Source organism: Bacillus rossius, chromosome 3 (assembly GCF_032445375.1).
Source record: "Bacillus rossius redtenbacheri isolate Brsri chromosome 3, Brsri_v3, whole genome shotgun sequence".
Taxonomy (NCBI): Eukaryota; Metazoa; Arthropoda; class Insecta; order Phasmatodea; family Bacillidae; genus Bacillus; species Bacillus rossius.
The window spans coordinates 67,339,988-67,361,236 of NC_086332.1; the positions used below are offsets into that span (position 1 = coordinate 67,339,988).

General features: G+C 36.6%; 1 protein-coding gene across 1 annotated transcript in view; it reads left to right on the plus strand.

The window, feature by feature from the left end:
- Positions 1-7,089: 7,089 nt before the first annotated feature.
- Positions 7,090-21,249, plus strand: part of LOC134531312 (uncharacterized) — a 69,444-nt gene continuing 55,284 nt past the window's right edge. The window contains exons 1-3 of the mRNA XM_063367006.1: positions 7,090-7,162; positions 9,696-9,836; positions 11,387-11,509. Coding sequence (XP_063223076.1) covers positions 7,097-7,162; positions 9,696-9,836; positions 11,387-11,509 — 330 coding nt within the window. The 5' untranslated portion in view covers positions 7,090-7,096. The remainder of the gene's footprint in view (positions 7,163-9,695; positions 9,837-11,386; positions 11,510-21,249) is intronic.

Here is a 21,249-nt window from a genome sequence, read left to right on the forward strand (position 1 = left end):
CTTCATCATTATAAGTAGTAGGAAAAGAATTGTTTGGTAACAGGCGATGAAGTGTGGAGGCAATATGCTAATCAGCAAAGGGAGCGAGCAAGAGGGAGGGTTGGGTGGGTCACTTCATCTCTGAATTATATGTGAATGCACTATTGCCAGCTTATGTCGGAACTGCATAAGCATCTGGTTAGGCATGGTGTGCAAGCCTATCAATTTCAGCATCAAACTCCTGACGTGTTAATTTTGGCATGTCTTCAAAGTAGTACTGTACACTTCTGGTCCGGAACTGGTATGGTCTGAAGAAATTCGTGCGCAGGTCCTTCAAGGGCCAAAACGAGTGCTTTGGCTTTAGTGCTGTGGCCCTTTATTCCTCGGTCCAGCCAATCACTTGTGCTGTTTCAATTAATTTTAAGAGACCCAAAACTGCCGAAACAGCTCAAACAGGAAGCGGGGCAGCCTACCGCCGGGAAAATTTCCCACCATGCCCTGGCCTCGTGGATAGACGATGAAAATGGTTATTGCCCATAGCTCGAAAGTTGTGGTTTTTTACCCATAACTCGAAAGTAGTGGTTTGTTCCCCTATGATCCTCCCCCTTCTCTCTTCGGATCATAACCTTGATATTTTTTACTGTCTTCTGGATTACACATACTTGCAAAGTTTAATATCGATATGACAATTAGAAGTAGATTAAAATCGACATCCAACATTTGATTACATAGTTAGATAATAAATGCATGTCAATAAAAGGACAATAAAAATAATTTCTTCAAGAAAATCAAGCAGGTGATAACAAACTGAGCAAGGGCAACTTTCATAATATAAATTCATTTACGGTTACTCGTTGTGGTTAAACTATAAAACTTAATGTAAGCTTTATTAGAACTGTGATCTTTGAAGTGACACTAAACGTATAAAGGTGAAGAGACTAATAGTGAGCTTCCATTCATTGGAAGAATAGCTACTTGGTCGGTTAAATTATTTTGTGCAATAGCAATGTCGACGAAGGCTGGCGGCCAGGAGGTAAGTTTCAATGACGTCTTCGGAACTTGTACTAAGGGGCTTTGTCGTGCATCCGCAGAAATTCCTACTTGTACATTTTTGCCCGAAAATATTTGTTGTTATAGTGTTAAAAATAATATAAATGGTACCTTGAATCATATCATATCAAACGATGTATAGAATATTTTTATTTTGTACAGGTGCATCAATAATTAAAACTTTGTTGAATACAGGAATATCACTTATTACCTGTTGGTAAATGAAAATATTTCATTCAATTATTTTAAGAGATCCTAAACCGCCAAAACAGTAGGCCTGAATGTTCTAGCCCAACCATGATAATATTCTGGCTCCGTAAGAAGTATTCTGGGAGATGACAACTCTACAGAGAATCTTAAGTCGCCGAGAGTATTTTGCTACACCGACTCAACGTACACATCCACGAAAATAACATATTTCCGAATGAACAGTTCGGCTTTCGCAGTACACATTCGACAGTACACTAACTCGTGCGTCTCACCGAAGAAATAACGAGCGCATTTAATGTAAAAGACTACGTAGTCGCAACATTTATAGATGTAGAAAAAGCCTTAGACAGAGTATTTCATGCGGGGCTAATTTAAAAACTATTCATGCAAACATTATACATTCAAATAGTCAGATATGTTTCCCAGACTGCTACATCAAGCTAGTCGCGTCGTACCTAAAAGACAGAACTTTCAGAGTATCTACTGAAGGGGCTCTATCTAACATCAAACAAATAAGAGCAGGAGTACCACAAGGTAGCATCCTAGGCCCTGTCCTCTTTAATATATACGTAAGCGATATGCCACGCCCCGCACACCGCCTCGTCAAGCTAGGCTGCTATGCAGACGACACTGTGCTGTATAGCAGGTCCCACAATCTCCAGCTAGCTATAGACAGACTACAAGTCGCACTCACCAAGTTCCAACACTGGTGCACGACCTGGCGAATCAAAGTTAATACAACTAAGTCCGAAGCAATAATTGTGTTTACACACTAACGCATTACACCTGTCGACAAAAGGCCACACATTAGTCTGTTCAACGAAAACATTCCCCACAAAAACGTAGTTAAATATCTAGGCTTACATATGGACAGTAAATTGCTATGGCGCAATCACATAGACGCCAAACGAACACAAGCGCAGACTAGAATCAGCTCCCTATACCCAGTCCCCAGTCAGGAGCAGGCGACGCGGCAGCACTGTCAAAAACGGCTTGCTGCTTTACAAAGCTCTTATCCACCCCATCATAACATTCATAACATATGCAGCCCCTGTATGGGAAACCGCAGCGCGCACACACTTGCAGAAACTACAGCGAATTCAGAACAAAAATGTATTCGAATCGCTACATACGCCCCAGAATACTGTCTTGTAGAAGCTTTGCATCGCGTAACGGAATCGGAAACTTTACAAGACTTTTACATTCGTATAACACAAACATTCTATGATAAATGTGTAAACAGTTTAAATACGCATGTTTCCTCACTCGGAAATTATGATCCCGACATAACACAAAAATACAAACGCCCGAAATAAATCCTCGCGCATCGCCCCCCATAGCTTGAGCGATTGGCTGAGCAGACGGCCAATCACAGCCGCCTGCGACAGCCGAGGCCGGACCCCAACCACGTGGTTGCGGACTGGCGGGCAAAACTCATTCATACACTTGCATTGCTGGCAGTTCGTCATAAATAGATTAAGTATTTAGCTGTTATCACACTAAAAATTTCGCGTTAAAAATGCGAAACTCCTCCCCCCATCACCCAAAATAAACACAATTGCCATAAACAAACATTGTGCATGATTCAGAACAGTGCGAAGCACGCAGGTGTATGATTTGACCCCCTCGGGTTCTCTGCCTGTCGTATTAGGGCTGACCCTCATATCTGATGGCATGGCCCGCCTGGCTGGCCTCACCTCAAGCCTGCTGTGTTCTGAAAGGCATGAGATTTTGAATTACATCTTAAATAATTAAACAAAGTATTTTTCTTTCTTCCTAATTTAAATGGGCTGGATGGCAGCCCGGCGGGAAACGGCAAATGTCGCCCCCGAAACAACCAGTGCCACCCAACCCAATGCGGACAGCAATGTCCAAGCCCCCAACCCCTTGCATGGTAGAGTCTTTTCTACTCTGTCCAACTCTTCTTCCAGATCCATCCTTCTGTCTCCCGTAAGCTTCCTGCTTGATTTTAATGCAAGAAATTTTTGCATCCCGAATGTCAGAGCCCGGGGTTATCCCTGTGTCTATGCAGGTTTTACCTGGGCTCAACTTATCTAGTTTTAGTCTAGTATAGTCAGTAAGGGGAGTTAGTCATGGCACCAATAGCTGCCATGGCTGGCCAATCCCCCTCCTAGCACACGATGCATGCTTCCCCTCCTGCATGGCTAACCCCTGCAAGTTTAGAGCGTATGGTCTTCGGCCTGAGACGCACTTAGTCTCCCTCCCTAACCCGGAACCCTCCCCCAACACACTAAGTTTTAGTTAGGTTAGGAAAAAAAATCGCACCAGTCAGTCAGACAGTCTAACTGATTATGGCAGCTGCAATGACTGCCGAAACGTTGCAAGACAATTACCTAACATGGCCTAAACCCAGAAACCAAGAAAATGCAGACAATGGCCGTGAAAGCCTGCGATCTTTATTATTTTGTTTATTGTTATAAAATATTCTATAATCCATTTCAAAGAGAAGTATGTAAAGAACGAAAAAGGTTTGGGTTGCCGCTTCTCACATGGCCGCAACCTATTGTCAACCTGGTTTAAACACCTATAACAACGTTAAATTTATACGTTCATGACGTATTTGAATGAATCGTATATCAAATTCAAGCTAATTTTTTTCTCTAAACGATGGTATATGTTTTCCTTTGTAGAAGTGGCCGCAAATAGGGGTTGCCAACTATTGAATGAATATAAGCTCGAGAAATAGTAGGTTCACAACACCATTTATCAAACAAGAAGTAATAATTGGTGATTTCTACTATATGTATCATATTGGCTCTACTTTACCACAAACATTTGCTAAAGCTAGCTGAATCGACACTCATAAAGCTTTGTTCAAAAAATGCCTACAAAGTACATATATTTGATTGATACCTAGCGATTTCCATAAAAAAATTGCGAACGACAGGATCGAGAAGAAATTATATTCCCTATACGATTAATGGTCTGTTGCAACTTAGACCTAAAGATTTTTCAGCAAGTTTGAAGAATTATCGTTTTAAAGAAGCTCTGGTTAAATTTTTAGCTGATCACTGGGGTGACGATTTGTTTTTGCTTCAGTATTGAAAAACAAAACAGTTTATATTACAGGCGAAGAACGGTGTTTTTCATATTGTTCAGTTGAAAACCGTATTATCAAACAAGAATAAATTGAATAAGCATGTCAACATGAGGAAGCTGATACAAGAATTGTATTTCATGTAAGCAAAATGCATTAAAACTCGACTATTCTGGTGAAAGCGACTGACACTGTTGTCCTAGTCATTTTTCTAGGTAATTTACACAAATTTATTACTTTACAAATTTAATTAACTAACAGTGTATCAAAACAGTTTAATAATAAAGACAAAACTTACATTATTCGTACGGAATTGGTGATGAAATTAGGTTTTACTTTATGCCTTGCGCTGCCAACATGTTACGCAATCACAGATATGACAGTACCTATTTTTCAATAAAAGAAAATCCCGGCCCTTCAATATATTTTCTAAGAACGTGAAATTCAGCAGCTATTCGCGTCATCAACTAACCCAAATGACATTTTTGATGACAAACAAATTGAAGTAGTCCAAGAGTTTACTATCTACTCTTGTGTATGGAATCAGAAATTGTCATAGTATAAATGCTGCAAGATATTTAATGTTCAACAAAATGTATGCAACAACAAAAAGCAACGAAAAATTTATGATACAAGTAAATTGTTTCAACTCAACCAATATTCCACCATGCTGGAAATCCTTATAACAAAAATTGTTGTGGACGGTGTTTGTTAATTCGAAGTGGCTAAATGCGACTGAGTCGGATTGTGTCAAGTTTAGCGTTGAAAATAACGGTTGATTTTTAAACAGTTCTTTAAAACCCGCATGGTACGTTGGAAGCTCAACACCACTGCAAGTCGAAGATACATTTGTGATTCAATTAAAGACTTATCTGAGAAGGCTGTTGATTCTGCTATTTGTAGCAATGAGAATGACAGCTGCGATGAATCAGACGATGATTAAATTACACGAAAATGTAATATTGCTACTATTATTTATCCGATGATTTTACAATGTGTTGTTTAATTTCTGTTGTAATAAATATTATATTTTCTTCATTTTTTGTGGAATTATAAATTGTAAGTACACACGCCTACATGACTTTAAAAATAATTTTATTATCTTGATATGATCTAGAATGCAACTGAAAATAGAAATTTATTATTTATTATTATTTTTTATTTTGTTTTTTCAAGTCATTCTTACTACTTCTGCCTGAAGTTGGGCATCTTACCTATCGACAAAATATGCGCATTATTAGTTTTGAAACGACGGACAGATGGCAGACTACTACGGCATTGGTGTGGTGAGCCTACTCTTTCTGGCACTTTGGTAAATTTAACAGTTGGCAAACCCCTATTTGTGGGCAATTAAACGTAGGCAACTGTATACCATCGTATAGAGAAAAAAATTAGCTTGCAATTAATATACGAGTCATTCAAATACGTTATGAACGTATAAATTTAACGTTGTTATACGTGTTTAAACCTGGTTGACAAGAGGTTGCGGCCAAGTGAGAAGCGGCAACCCCAACTTTATTTGTTCCTTACATATTTCTCTTTGAACTGAATCATAGAATATTTATATAACAAATAAACTATAAAGTTAAAAAATAATTAATAAAAATAAAATTTAAATACTTGCGACCATATTTTGATTGGCAACCCGGCAGAACCATATTTTTCTATTAATAATTATCTATAAAAATTGTATATTAATTAATAAACACATGGACGTGTTAATCACACGGTGGGATCTTAGAGTATTATAAACTTCATTCACAAAAATTATAAACCAGTTTTCCATCACATATTAACTTTGCGGGGGAAAATGTTACCCACCTCTCCACTTTAGTGTCAAGATATCAAGCCTGGAATTTTACGTGTCATTTTTATCTGTACGCTTATCTAATGTAATGCCAATGAGTGTTATGAAAGTCAGATCACCGCGTTTTTTATCTACGTAAATAGGTACATCTTTAATTTAAAAAGTTTTTAAATTTTAAGAGTGAGGTGATAATATATAAGGTTTTATATTATCTGTTGTGAATACATATACTTATCTTTTAGTACTTGTGATGAACAACCATTATATAAACGCACAAGCAAAATAATAACAGAAAAAGGGATGGAAATGGAAAGATAAAACTTTAAAGATGACACAACAAAGCTAATTGTTTTTATTACACTTATGAAAAGTGTTTCTATGTACACCGTTAGGGTGATTTGGAAATGGGGTTAGGTGTTAAAATATTTATTAACCTAAACAATTGTTTTTAATGCCAAATGTAGGATAAATTTTTTTTATGCTAGGCAAGTGAAAGTTTGTACGTTACATAAGTAGGCTACCTACCATACTTGAATTATTTAGAGCTTCAGAAAAGTTTATTAGGTATTATTTTAACCAATGGTTTTGCCTTCGTTAAACCGTCAGCGAACGCTTGCCTGAATAAGTCAGTTAAATTTAAACATAAGGTCAAAGCCGAACTAGACCCAAATTTATATTCGAGACTATTTCAAAGCCTCATTTGGCTAAAAATTCGCTTCTCCGTTTATGTAATGAAAGTTCGAATACTAATTTTATAATATAATAACAATCGTGCTATGCTAAATATTAATTGCTGCATGCACGTTTCGTAGTTTACTCCATATTAGTACGTTTGATGCCATAGACAAAGAAGTGTTAGAGTAAACAGCTGGAAATATTTGCAGGAATTTTTACTGTCAGATGATTACTGACTGCTTTATCAGCACAGCGGCCTTTACGTGTCGACGAGCAGTATATAAGAGATAGTCACTGGCAGACAGTCACTGGCAGATATGATGGCTCCTTGGTCGCTGCTCCTTATTGGTCTCGCCTTAACGGCAAGTGTCGGCGGTCTGGAGGTAAGTCACAGTTACAATGACAGTCGGTGCCTGGAGGCTCGAGTTCGTGACGTTTGTCACGTAAACACGTCACGTCAAAACATCTCAGAACTGATCTCTTAGTATTTGTGCTCGTTCAGCACGAACATTTATAGAATACATATATTTCCTTTTCAACGACATTGCTGGATGTTTTGGTGTCCCTTTTTACTCGCGCCACTGTGAGAAAATTGAGGTGTTTCGTGGGATTACCATCGATATTGGTCTTTGAACGAAGGGAGGTGATATTTTACGTAAGAATAGATACCCATGGATGTTTAATATCACCTCCCTCTCTGTCGTAACTACAAGTTTCTTCCTTAAGCACCTAGAAACTAATTGCTTACTAAGTAAATTGCTGCTAAGGGTTTTAATAGCCTTTCCAAATAATTTATACTCCGAAAATAAATAATTATGATTACATGTTAAATTGTATTTTTAAATCCTCAGTTAAATATTACTCATGATAATACACGCTCAGTTGTAAAAAAAATTTAAAATTTAATCATTATAAAACTCTTTTTTGTATTTTCTTAAATTTACTTTTGACTAAATCTGTTCTAAATGGAGTTAGTCACTCAATACTCATATTATTAACAACTATAGATATTCATTTAAAAAATAAAAGAGTAAAAAATAAGGTTGGTCGTGTCAAAACACACATACTTTTAGTGCTCACTATGAAAACAAAAGCTAAATTTTTATTTATTTTAGATGTATATTCACGGGGGTGATTTCAACTAATGAACATTAGTAAGTTCTAATAAGAAAGAAACTATGTTTATTCTTATAAGAATGATAATGATAAAAAATTCCAGTTAATATTCAAAAAATATTATGTGATAGAGGCTTGAGTAGTGACTAATCTCATGTCATTAGAGTAATGGAGTTTAAATGATACCAACATAAATTAAGAAGTGTTACATTTTTTGTTATCAAAGAACTTTCTATGTTTTTGCGGTTTTATCTATAGTGGTTTGTGATATGTTTATAAAAAAAAAGTCTACAAATTTTAAGGCCCCACATATTGCTTATGAATCGAATTCAAAAGAAGACATCCTTTAAGGATTGCAGTTTAATTGATGTAAAAGTTGTTTTTTTATTATCATTTTTATTATCACTCACGAGACACTTTTGTTCCAAATATACAATTGCCTAACCTAACATTCATTTCTAAAATCGGCGTAAATATTAAACTTATAAGCATCATAAAAATAATATATTTTAAACTTCAAAGCATTGTATGAAAAATGATAGACGTTTTCTGATAAATGTACAAATCTGATAGGATAACAAATCTTTTATATGCAATTTAATATTGAAAATTACTTTTCGTTTCCCTATAACAATTGTTGATTTCATATTTTCCAAAGTAAAATAATTTCTTTGATTTTAATATATCCGTGAAGATTCTGTTCGGTATAAAATATAGAACCTATGAACATAGATGAAATGTGCTTTATTTCAGGGGCAAAAGCTTCTTATTGTTTACTAAAGAGTTTCTAAATATCTATATTTTGGTAATATAAAGATACTTTTATTTTTGTGGTAGGAATTCTTTCAAATAAAATATGCCGCCATGTAGTTAGGTACGTTACATTAGATTAAGAAAAAATACTAATATTTTTTCTTTAAAAATATTAATTTTGATTACACTCGTTAGATACTAAATAAGTTAAGTAAGAGTCCGTATTGTATGACGATTGTCATTTTATCTGTTTTGGTGGAATCCTGCTTCTTGAATCTACTCATTTGATGAAGGGGGAAAAAAAAAGTAAAATTTTCTAAGCCTCAGAAAAGACAGACTACAGAGTACGTACAATTCCTTACAAAATAACTGTCTTAGTTAATTCTCTCGTATTTTCCAAACAGAATATCTTGTGTCCCGGAGATCTTATGGTAGTGACTATAAACAAGTGTTCCCCATGAGTGTACTCACTACCTCACTGCTTTCATGCGGTGGAGAGGTATAAGTCCAACCCGCAGTATGATTAATCACATTAATAAGTGTTCTGTTAATTTGAGACTTTGTGTGTGCAACTAGGCTGCTCAGAGACTAAATTTTGGCGCAAACACTATCTGACACAGGGAGTGGCCACGTTTGCGTGATTACATGGTGACCGGGTGAAACCTTTTATTTATCAGCTCATGGGCTTCACCATGTTGGTTAGACGCCCAAAACATTGGCTGAGGTGTAGTGTCGGCTTTGTGCAAACAGGATTTTTTAATGACTGCATTTTATTAGAGGCACTGTGTTCAACGAAGGAGATTCCAGTCCAGTTTTACTAGCCATCATCAGACGTGGTCAAGCACTATTTCTGAAATTTTTCTGGAGTGACAGTTTGGCGACGACGATGTGAAAAAAAGTGACTTCAACTACGTCACAGCATGCCGTCTCCTGAACTAACGAAATAATTTTTTTTTTTAAATAACATGGTAGAAAAAAATGTTTGTGAATGAATAAATGTGTGACAAAATGATCGTTATCCAGTTGAGGTAACTTCTTGTTCTGTAGTCGTACGAGGAATCGCCTACGGTGGAGATCCCCCAGGGCACTCTCCGGGGAGCGGTAAACTCCACGGCCGATGGCACCAAGTACTTCAAGTTCCTTGGCATTCCCTACGCCAAGCCACCTGTGGGCAACCTTAGATTTGCGGTGAGTGTTCGTCAGGAGCAGGGGAATACAAGATGCTTGTAGTAAAATATAGAAACTGTGGGCAGAGATGATCAGAACACGTACTTAAGTTCAGGGGCAAAACTCCTTACTTGTGACCAAAGAGATTCTAAATAATAATAGTTGCTAACAAGGGGAATTTCGTTCTAAAATCTACAAACATTACAAAAAGCTACTTTACTAAAAATGCAATTATAATGAAAATCTTTTAAAAGTAATACAAGTAAGAGTCCGTATTGTATGACGATTGTCATTTTTCTGTTTTGGGGGTATCTGCTTATTAATAACTACTCGTACAGTGAAAAAAATAAAGAAGTATTCCTCGTTTCTTATCGCAAGAATAATTATATACTAAAAAGCATAAATAGCAAGGCGTTACAAACTACTTATATTGCAGTATATTTTCTTGAAGCTCTATTCGTGCTTAATTTAGTGTTGTTATAACCAAATAACAATATTGTGATGTTTATATTTGCAACAACATTTTTTACCTTAAGGAATTAAATTATATATATGTGTTAATAATCAGGTTGATTTATCATTATACATTTACCTAGATAGTTAAGGAAAAAATTTCCACCTCAAGAGTATTCAGTGGGGAAATACAGTCCATTAACTGAGATGTTTCTTTTCTTTAATATATATTGTCACCAGTTCATTAAAGACAGGCATATGCAAAGGATACAATGCAGATAAAGTAAGGCAGTAATTAAATATGGTATATGTATGGTACATACAATTCCATCATTACCCTAATGTTATTTTGAGAAACATGGAAAACAGAATCACAGTAGGTGGACAGAAATTCATTGCGCTCATTCCCCTAAGCACTTCATAGAGATGATGTAATAATTGCTTCTATGTAAGTAGGATGTAATTTTTAGTACGTGCCGTGAGTACTTTTCAGTAATAAATTGCAACGAAAACAAATTAAATTTCAACAGAGCGCAGACAGCCGCAGGTACTCTGAAATTTTGAACCATGTCACACCTGGCGAGTGTAGTCATTGGAAGACAAATTACAACGCTACAATTAAATATTTTTGGCTTACTTTCTTTTTTTGGTTTTTTTATAATTATAGGTAATTTAGTGATCAGTTTCCACCGGGGGAATTTAAAGTTAGGCACATAAAAATCGTCAATGTACGCACGGCACGAATCGAACTGGTCAATGGATTTAATCATCCTTTACATTGGACAAGTATCAAATAAGACTGCGCTCTTATCCGTGTCGTACGTATCGGATGTCGTCAATGCCGATTGGGAATCAGTGAGGGCACAATAACTCTGTATGCGGATTATAGAATGCCACAGAGGATGGGGGACACTATCAGAAATTCCGATGCTCCGAATGCAGTGTGCGTACCACATGAACTAAATCGTGTTATTCGTGCCGTTCGTGCATTGTCAACCAGTGTGCGTCTATCTGAAACTGCCTTACTTACCTTGCATCATTACAGTTACTGAGAGAAGACGAATAACTCCTAAAGAAACCTTAGTAATTGAAGATGTGGTTGTCGTACACTGTTCCAGGCACCGCAAGACCCGGAGTCTTGGTCCGGAGTGAGGGAAGCCACTAGTTTCAGGTCAAACTGTGTCGATCGTGATGGCAACGGCGCCGAGGACTGCCTCTTCATAAACGTCTACACTCCGCAGGTACAGCCTTGACGTAGTAAAGATACAGTCAACGTGGTGGACATTTAGCAAAGCCATTGGTCTTCCACTACGGGGCCTACTTTCTCGCATTAGGTCATCTCATTAACAAGCGAGGAAAATGAGCCACGGACCATAAAACAGAAGCGAGAAAGGAATGTGTAATATGTTTGAAGTTAAAATAAACAGTTAAAAATGAGTTATGGGATCTGATCTGCGAATTGATTTTCGTTTTCTTCTTATTGTCTAAGAAATGCTAAAGGAATAAATACTCTGTTGCCAGAAAAGTTGAGAATTTACTTGGTGCTTGCGGATGAGCAAACTTTCCTGGCTGTTTTACTTTTGAATTATCAGGTATTATTATTTGAAGCTGTATTTTTATGAGGAATTGTTTTTTTTTAGTGTACCGCCATCTATACATAATGCTCGCATTTTCAAACCATCATGCAGAAACATTGCAGCACCTCAGACTACTCTAGAATTTAAATGATGTATGTAATATCAGTAGAACTATAGTATATAATTTCAAGCTGTGTATGCCACCAAGTTAATGATCTATAATTTCTAAGAATGGGTTAAGATATGTCTCATAGGTTAAAATTAATAACTGTCAAGCTCGTATCGTTATTGCAATTTACGTTAATGTGCACTGTAAATATTGATCAATGATAAAAGTTCATCAAACATTATCTAAGCCTCACGATTCGTTTAAATATTGGATGAGTCCAATAAAAAAATTTCCATATTGTATATCACATGTAATGTATGGCAGAGGATTGCCAAGCGAAAAAAATTCATTTTCTCACACTGTCAAAGTTAAAGCTAAGCAAATAAAAGCATAATAAGAAGCTAGAACCAAGAATATAGGAAGTTTTAAGCCACAAGAGTAGCATATACAGAATGTCCTGCAGTAGGTCTAGGGTGAGGATTGGTTTATAAGCCGTTGTGTGGGATGATGTCACAGCCGCCCTCTTGTATGATGTCACGGTAGCAAACGTAGATTACTTTGACCTTGGCAATGACATGGTCATTCAAGTGGTTATAGTAGAAAGAGGCCGACAATCAAATCCTCACCCAAAATCCTGCCGCAATAAAAAATTATTATTAGCAACTACATGCGTAAAACTTCTGCTCTTACACTCTCGTTTAGTTGCAATATGTTTTTTTTGTCGTTGTGTGCATCTTCATATCAGCTTATTCCGTAACAATCAGTCATATTTTCTGATGCTATGTAAGATCACATGGCTACAATATATCATAATATAAAAACATTTAAAGGGCAGCTTTGCAAGTAAATTAACCTAAAACAAATGGCAAAAAAAGCCACTTATGAGAAGGGGGAAGGGACATATATATAGAGAAAGTTGTTATGGATTTGTGTGGTAATGAAAGTGACTCGAGAAACCCCATTGACGCATTGCAACTTTCACCACATTTAAACTTACGAACAGGGCCGCAACTAGAGTCTCTGGCACCCGGGGAATGAATGGATTCATGCGCCCCCCCCCCCCCCATCCTCTTTTTTTGCACATACCACACCAATAAAGCGGGGGGTCCGGGGGCCCTCCCACGGAAAAATGGTGCTATTTAAGCATTTTCCATACCTATATGCAACAGTTTCTGTGCTAATGTAACTTTCATGCATGAAACCACTATGTCCATAAAGTAGTCCGTATAATCACTAGATGTTCATTAAATATGTTGAGATGTTATATTGTAAATCAGATTAGACATTCCTGGCATGCAAGTTAAAAAACTTTTTACCAGTTACCAGTTGTAGTAGGAATTACAATGCAAGCCGGCGATTTCGGCGCCCCCACAGCTTTGCGCCCGGGGCGTATGCCCCGCTTGCTCCCCCCTAGTTGCGACCCTGCTTACGAAATATTCGAGCCCAGATCTGCTGATGTCCGAACCCAAATACTTTTGTGAATTGTGAGTGATCTGATACATTTAAGATATGAATGCTTTCTAAATCAAATCACCTTAACACATTACCCTGATCTATGTTAGTAATTTAAATAAAATCAGGCTAATTGGGAACCCGAATGAGGACATATTAATAAATCTGTAATCACTCTCCCTTAAAACACTCTAGGCTTATCGTTGTTCAATAAAATTGCACTCTAGATTACATCCAAGGTTAACTGCGTCTACTGATAAAAAAAACCTTTTGAACTATTGACCACTGAGTACTGACGTGCTCAGAACAGGCCTAAAGTTGAGATAAACTCAAAAAAGCGTACTTTTTTTATAAACAAATATCGTTATCATTACTAAGTAACCATATTAATTATATGTTCTTTGATTGGTTTATACAATGGGGAAGATTGATTTAAAGCATTTAATGGACATACGCAATTGCAAGTTATTACTGCATGTCATAGAGAAACCACAAGAATGTGCAAGAAAGCCTCAACTGTGTTCGTCTGTGCCGGCGTCGATGAGTTTTCCATTATATCTGTTTAGTTTCTTCACTGGATTCGTCTGTGCGTCACTGCATTTTCGTTGTGTTGTCCGGATTATTTATTTTGTATCATCGTTTGTTCTTTATTTTTTCCAAGGTTCTTGTTTGTCAGTATTTTCTGTTCTTGTTACAACTGTCTCATCGTTGTCAGAGCAATGTATTAGCATGTGTCGTGATAATTTTTTCAGACTTATTACGTCCACGGAATTCTCTAAGCTATCTATGAAGTTAACATTTAACAGCGGCTTGTTTTGGCTTGTTTTACTTTTTGTTTGCTTATTCATCTTGTTTATACATTCTTGTGGTTTCTCTCGTACAGTGAAAACCATAATGGCGTATGTCAATAAAAAGGTTTTCAATAACATAACCTATATTTATGACACTCGGAGATCATTTTAAATAACAGGACTTTGACCCATTTAATTTACGTCTTACTTTTATATGTCCATAAATGTAAACTACCCCGTTTTCGCCCCCATTATTATACGAATTTAAATAAACGCAAAAAATTAAGGAATATGTATCCAAAATATATATATATTATAAAGTTTCTTTTATTTCTAAACATGTATTAATTTAAGCCTAGGCGTGTAAAAGAATCGTAGCAATGGGTATCACACGCTACATACAGCAGAATATTACGTCGCACTTTAAGGCCAGGCCGAAATACTGGTACGTATGAGACATAATCTTCACAAAATAAAATGAGCTCTATATCTAAATACAATTTTGTTTTAGTTTCTTACTTGTATTTCTAATTTAATTGACGTATCAGTTTTTTTTTTGTTTTAAAAATACACTTACCCCTTTTTACCAACCTTAGGATTTAAATTTCGCCAAATCGTAAAATTTAGGTTGGTGGTTTTATTAGGTTTATTATTGGTAGGTACACAATATAATTTATTATGCTTAATTAAATTTGCAGATTTTATTATTAATCTTAAAAACATTCTTACCCATTTTTCACCCCTTATGGTTATAATTTTGTAAAATATTAATTTGTGGTTGGTAGTTTTCGAATGTTTATTATTGGTAAAAAATCATTCATTACGCTTAATTAAATTCAAAGGTATAATTATAAATATAAAAACATTCTTGCCCCCTTTTCACTCCTCAGGGACTGATTTCGCAAAAGAATAAAAATTTTGGTAAGCAGTTTTAATAAGTTTATTATTAGAACACAAAATCATTTATTACACTCTTATAAATATGGAGATAAAATTATATTAATCTTAGAAACATACTTACCCTTTGATCACCTCTTCTAAGTTGAATTTCGCAAAATATAAAAATAAGTGTTGGTTTTTTTTTGTATGTTAATTATTGGTACCCAATAAATTATTAATTATCTATAACCATATATACTCCTTTTTCACCCTCGAAGATAGCTAAAGAACTTTCTAAAAAAAATTATAAAAATCATCACGCAGTTTTCTATTGATGCTCAAACTGACCAACAAAAAAACCGACGAGAGTTAAAAAAAAAAAAAGAATTACTGAGTTCTAAATAAAATAAATAGCCATTACTTTTTTTTTTTAGTTTCCTCTAGTTTACATACTTTTCGTCTCGAGCAGTTATATTATTAGTATAGATTTCTGACATCTGAGAATTATATATTAAAAATAGTTGGTTCTTCCACAACCTAGCAAAACATTTGGTAACATAATGTTTTTTTTTGGCCTCCCTATCTCTCTTTATGATTTTCTTTTTCCCTCTCTCTTTCAGCGGTGATAAATAATAATAAAGTGATCAAAACTTTTTTTTTACCTTTGATCCTCTTACATTACAATCTATTATCAATTACTAAATACCACTTTAAGAAATTTTATCTTTTCGTCCCATACCTGTTTTTATTCAAACAATTTACTTTGTTATAATAAGATAATTAGTAATATTCTATCTCTGTGTCCATTTGTAGCGTGTAATGTCTCAATATTTCCAATAATTTGACGCATTATCTACTGTAATAACTATTTAAATTGTGTGTGTCAGTTGTTTTACTTAGTTACAATTCCAAAAAAAAAGTTTGTTAGTAAACAAAGAATTTCTTAAATTTATAATGTCGTTTGTATGAAAATTCTAAAATCCGGCAGCGTTTGCTGAAAGTAGGCCTTCTTAGATTATTTTAGTTAGTCATATTATATTAAATTCAATCACTGCATTTTACTCTTTTGCTATATAAGTACCTTTTTTGAAATCAAGGAACCATCGAGAAACTAGATTCAAACAATTATTACAATTTAAAACGCTACTCGAGATTGTCAACTACTGCCTACCATTATTTACTTATTTTATTAGTGTATTTTTCACTTTAACAAAATAAAACTAATTATTATCAATTTAGTAATACTAGATTTAATTCATGTATACTAAATTTGTGGCCATTTTATTATTCAGCATGAGCTGCAGGAATACTACATGATATTGACGTGGTTAGTAGTATATATTATAATAGTACCTCTGAGCAGAGGCACCAAGCGGTGGTGGTGGTGCTTTTCCGCCATCTTGGATTGTGACGTCACGGCGGCCATCTAATATGGCCTTGACCTTGACCTTTAACCTTGACATTGACCTCGGCGGCCATTTTGTATCCGCCATCTTGGATGACATCATTTTGTTTTCTCGAACATTCCACCATTTTGTTTTCCGCCATTTTGAATTATGACGTCACCGTTGGAATTTTCGTTACGACAGCCATCTTTAAAATCTTTATTTATTATCCGATTTCAATGAAAAAAAATTTAAAATTCATAAAAAATTAATTAATAAAATTTAAATAAAAATATTTTAAAAACATACATTTGCGACATGGAGCTCGGAATCCTAGGTTAGAACCCGGTGAGGGCAAAAAAAAATGGCGACCGATCCTTCCCTCATGGTGGCTGCTGGCAGACTGACCCCCCCCCCCCCACCAATTTGTTCATAGCATTTATATCGTCAGTTAGCATGATGTCGTGTCCGCCATCTTGAAAATCCATACTTTTAATGTTAGAGATTCTGGAAAAATCCCAAAATTCATTAATATACTGATTGATTAGATCGAATCCTGTCCTTGGTTCGATCCCTAGGCTCTGATTCACAAACATGTGTCACACGGAAAAGTTCGGGACTACAGTTCGCAGTGAAACCTTTCTCGAAGATACCTTTCTGCTTGGAGATTCGCACAATGTCACCGACTTTAGCTTTAAGCTTTCGTGGATCTTTCTTCTTTATGTTGGAAAACACTGTTCAAAGCAGGTGATTGTCCTTTACGTCCACTTCATTTTCGTGGTATAATGCACTGTGGAATTATACTCGCTTATTAGTTTCGGCAAGATATCAAGCCACTTGTAATTTCCGTTAGCCGTGAACTGTCGCCACATCTTGGAACGCAAAGTTCTGTTAAACCTTTCGACAGCGGAGGCTTTGACATTACTAAATGTACAGTAGTGTTTGATACCATACTTCTTCATCAAAGCCTTGAAGGTTGCATTAAAGAATTCTTTCTGAGGTACATTTGCAGGTGCGACGGTACACGACCGTCAAGCAAAATATTGTCCATGGCCTTGGCTACTTCAGTTGCAGTCTTTGATTTTACTGGTCTAGCCCAAGCGAACTTGCTATAAACATCGATGTCTGTCAACATGTACTTGAAACCTTTATTCAGTAGGGAATATGGTATAATCTCAACAATGTCCGCCTCGAATAAATCATCAATTCCGTGAACAATGAATTTGCAACTAATGTATTTTCGTCTAGCAGGAGCATGAAGTTCGTGAGCGATTCCGGTTCGACTCATTGTATGTAGCCGGCTTCCCTCAGTTCTTCAAGTATGGAGACTATTTCGTTGATGTGCAAATTGTTTGCTACACTAAGTGAAGCATGTAAAATTCTAAGGCGATCAACTAATTCATTGGGGTCGTCCCAATATAAGTACTATGTCAAATTTCTGACCACTTTCTAGCTTTTTTAAACCTTCACCGTGTATTGTTAGTTCACTGAATAGATTAGCGAGAATGTCGATTTTCTCATGATATTTGTCTTTATATACGCCACTGTCTAAATCGTTATCGCGAAAATGTGCATTGGTTAGTTCTAGCAGTTTTTTGTACTCTTGTAAATCTTTGTGAGAATATCCTTTAGGCTCCCTGCGAAACCGTAATTCGTACAGACCCGGTGTCCCGTGCGTTTTGAACTCTTTTACGCGTATGATATTTCCTGGTAGAATTACTATTTCTTAAGCACCGAGGAACCACTTATTATGTTTTCTGTACACTCCATAGGTCGTGTCATTATTCCGACTCGTAAACGATATCAGGTATGGTCGGACCATTGCATTGATTTTGTGTACCTTTTTCGGTATTTTTTTCTTGTGCATGGACTCTGTACTCGTTAAGTCCTCTTCTTCTCGATCTGGTTCATAAGACCTCTTCTTTACGATCTGGTTCATACTTTCTCTTCTTTACAGTTGGCATTTCATCTTTAACTTCTGTCTTCACATTAATGGCTGGTTCATCCTTATTAAGTTCGTCGAGGCAACTAGTGATTGGTTTAAATATCTCTTCATTTTCCATCTAACGTGCAAGTCTGGTTCGTCTAGCAAGTAGATATTTTTCACGAACAGACTGTATAGCTCGATGAAGGTCACTGGCCAGGTCCGACATTGTACTGGCTGAAAAAATATTGCAAGACCTCTTTTTATACTTTTTATTCGTTCGCAGAAACTTATATCTTGTGTTTGGCAAATTATGAATTTGTTGACAAGTGAGTAAGTGATGCTTTCAGACTACTTTAAAAAGTCCTCAAATCTTCTCGTCTTTGTGCCTTCGATACTTGGATCATGACGCGAATTCTAGAATCCGAGGCTTTCACGCTTGTCGATGGTAACGAGATACTCTAGTAATTCTTTTTTCACACTTTCTACTTTTTGAGCCAGTAGCGAAATTTATTTGCGGATAACGTCGTCATGAGACTTGAGAGCAGTACGTAAGTCTCGACTGCTACGACCGAATTTTGAAATGCTATGACTCATGTTTGACGATAAACTGATCGAAACCTTGTCTGTACCTGCCCTTATATAGAGGGCAGTCTTTGAATAGAACTAGGAATCCGTGTTCTTTTTTCCAACACAAGGAGCACATGTCTTTAAATTCTTGGAATATCATGACGGTGTACGTGATCATCATAAGCGTGACGTAAATTAAGTTCGTCCATGCGAAAAAGTACTATGACATTTGCGTTGTCTCGCAGGAGATGTTTTGGAATACGACTGTACGTATGACACAGGTAAACGCAGTCTACTTTAGCGTTTATGCCCATGGAAAAGTACTCTTGTATTATACCTTGCTTCTCGCACATTACATTGTCGAAAACAAACACAGAATTGGCTTTTGTTTCGCTTGGAGGTACCACATCCGCCTTATCATTAAATGGAAAATACTCCAGGCATTCCACCGATTGTAGAACTGTACTTAGTCACTGGTAATTTGGCTGTTGCAACGATTTGGAATAGAGGTACACATTTTTGAACCTAAGACCGTTTGGCTCCTCTAAAAAACTCAGTAGAATGCACGTTTTGCCACAGTTGGACGGGCCTGCCATTATGCATCGTACGGTATTAGGCAACAGTAAGCCATGTCGTGATACACGACCGCTAATTTCATCGTCTTGCATAATGTGCACGGGCAAACACTTCTCGCTTGACAACTTGCATTGTACTGATGAAATTGTATAAAATCAAACACATTTATACTTACTGTTCAGTTGTGCGCAATGACTCGAAGAGGCAAGAACAAAAAACACATCGGTGCAGGACTCGTGAACTCGCTGATAAACAATCTACCTTTCGAGCTACACATTCCCGGCTACAGATTATGCGGCCCCGTCACTAAACTAGCGAAAATGTTAGCTCGCGGTGACGTGGGCATTAATTCTCTCGACGAAAAGGGCAAGCAGCACGATATTGCATATTAATAAATCCAGGCAGCAAGCTGACAAAATATTGCCTCAGGAAGCCGAAGATATAATTAAATCGACAAACGCGTGACTCGAAGAGAGAATCGTGGCTTGGGGCGTTTCCAAAATCATGAAGGCAAAGACCAAATTAGGACTGGGTGTTCGTCGAGCCAGCTCCATCAAGTCAAAGACTAATTCACGCAAGACCAAACGTAAGACTGGTGCAGGCGTGCAAAAAGCCAAGCAAAAATTACAGACTCTCGACAAGAAGATTATAGGAGGATTTCTTCCTTTGCTTTTGCCTGCATTGGGTGCTCTCGGCGTCCTCATCGGTGCAACGAGCGGTATAGTGCGGGCAGTCAACACTTCGAAGAATAAGCGCAAGCAGTTAAAAGAAGCACAACGACACAATGCCAACATGGAAGCTATTGCTTTGAATAAAAAAAGAAGGCACAAGATTCTACTTGCAACCTCACAAATCAGGTCGAGGCATGAGAAAGAAACGAATGAAAATCCAAATTTATTTGCCGAAACATCCACTCACCAATATAGAAGTAATCAAGTACGCTTGAAAACTGAAAATACCAAACTTCCGAGGCATGTTTATGCGAGACAATTTACCCAGCAAGCCAAAGACACATGAGTACGCAAATAATTAATTTAGTTATATCGTCGAATCATGGCACGCATTGGTGAGCGTACATAAAGTCTGGAAAAATGGCCGAGTACTACGATAGTTTTGGAAATTTACGACCTCCGCCAGAACTTAGGCGGTACCTGGGCCGGACCACTACAAATATTCTACAATTACAAAACCGAACAGTCAACTAATTAAACAAATTGCGAACACTTGTGCCTTCGCTTTTAAACTAAAAAAAAATTGCTGACAAAAAAAAATGTTTTTGTGTTTAAAGGTTGTGCAGTGTTGATAATTTATTACTAATAATTAGTCATGTCGATAACCCTTACCTTGATAGGTCTCGCATCAGAGCTGTGTGTGGTTCATTTCCCGCCTCTGGATTTAGACGGAGAATTGTGTATCGGACTCGTAGATTTTTAAACGTATAATGCCATACCGATTATCGATGAAGAAAATTGCAAGATCTGCTTCCTGAAAAGCGATGGGACTGCTCATTAAATACAGTTACCTGTTGGCTCTTATGAAATTGACGACATTGCCAATTACATCAGAGAAATGTTACTATATGATGTAGACTATCAACTGCATGGAAATCCAAATACTCAAAAAAGCATTCTAACATGCAGTGAAAATGTCGATTTTACGAAACCTGGGACCATAGGTACGATGCTCGGATTCGAATCAAAGGTGTATGATACAGGAAG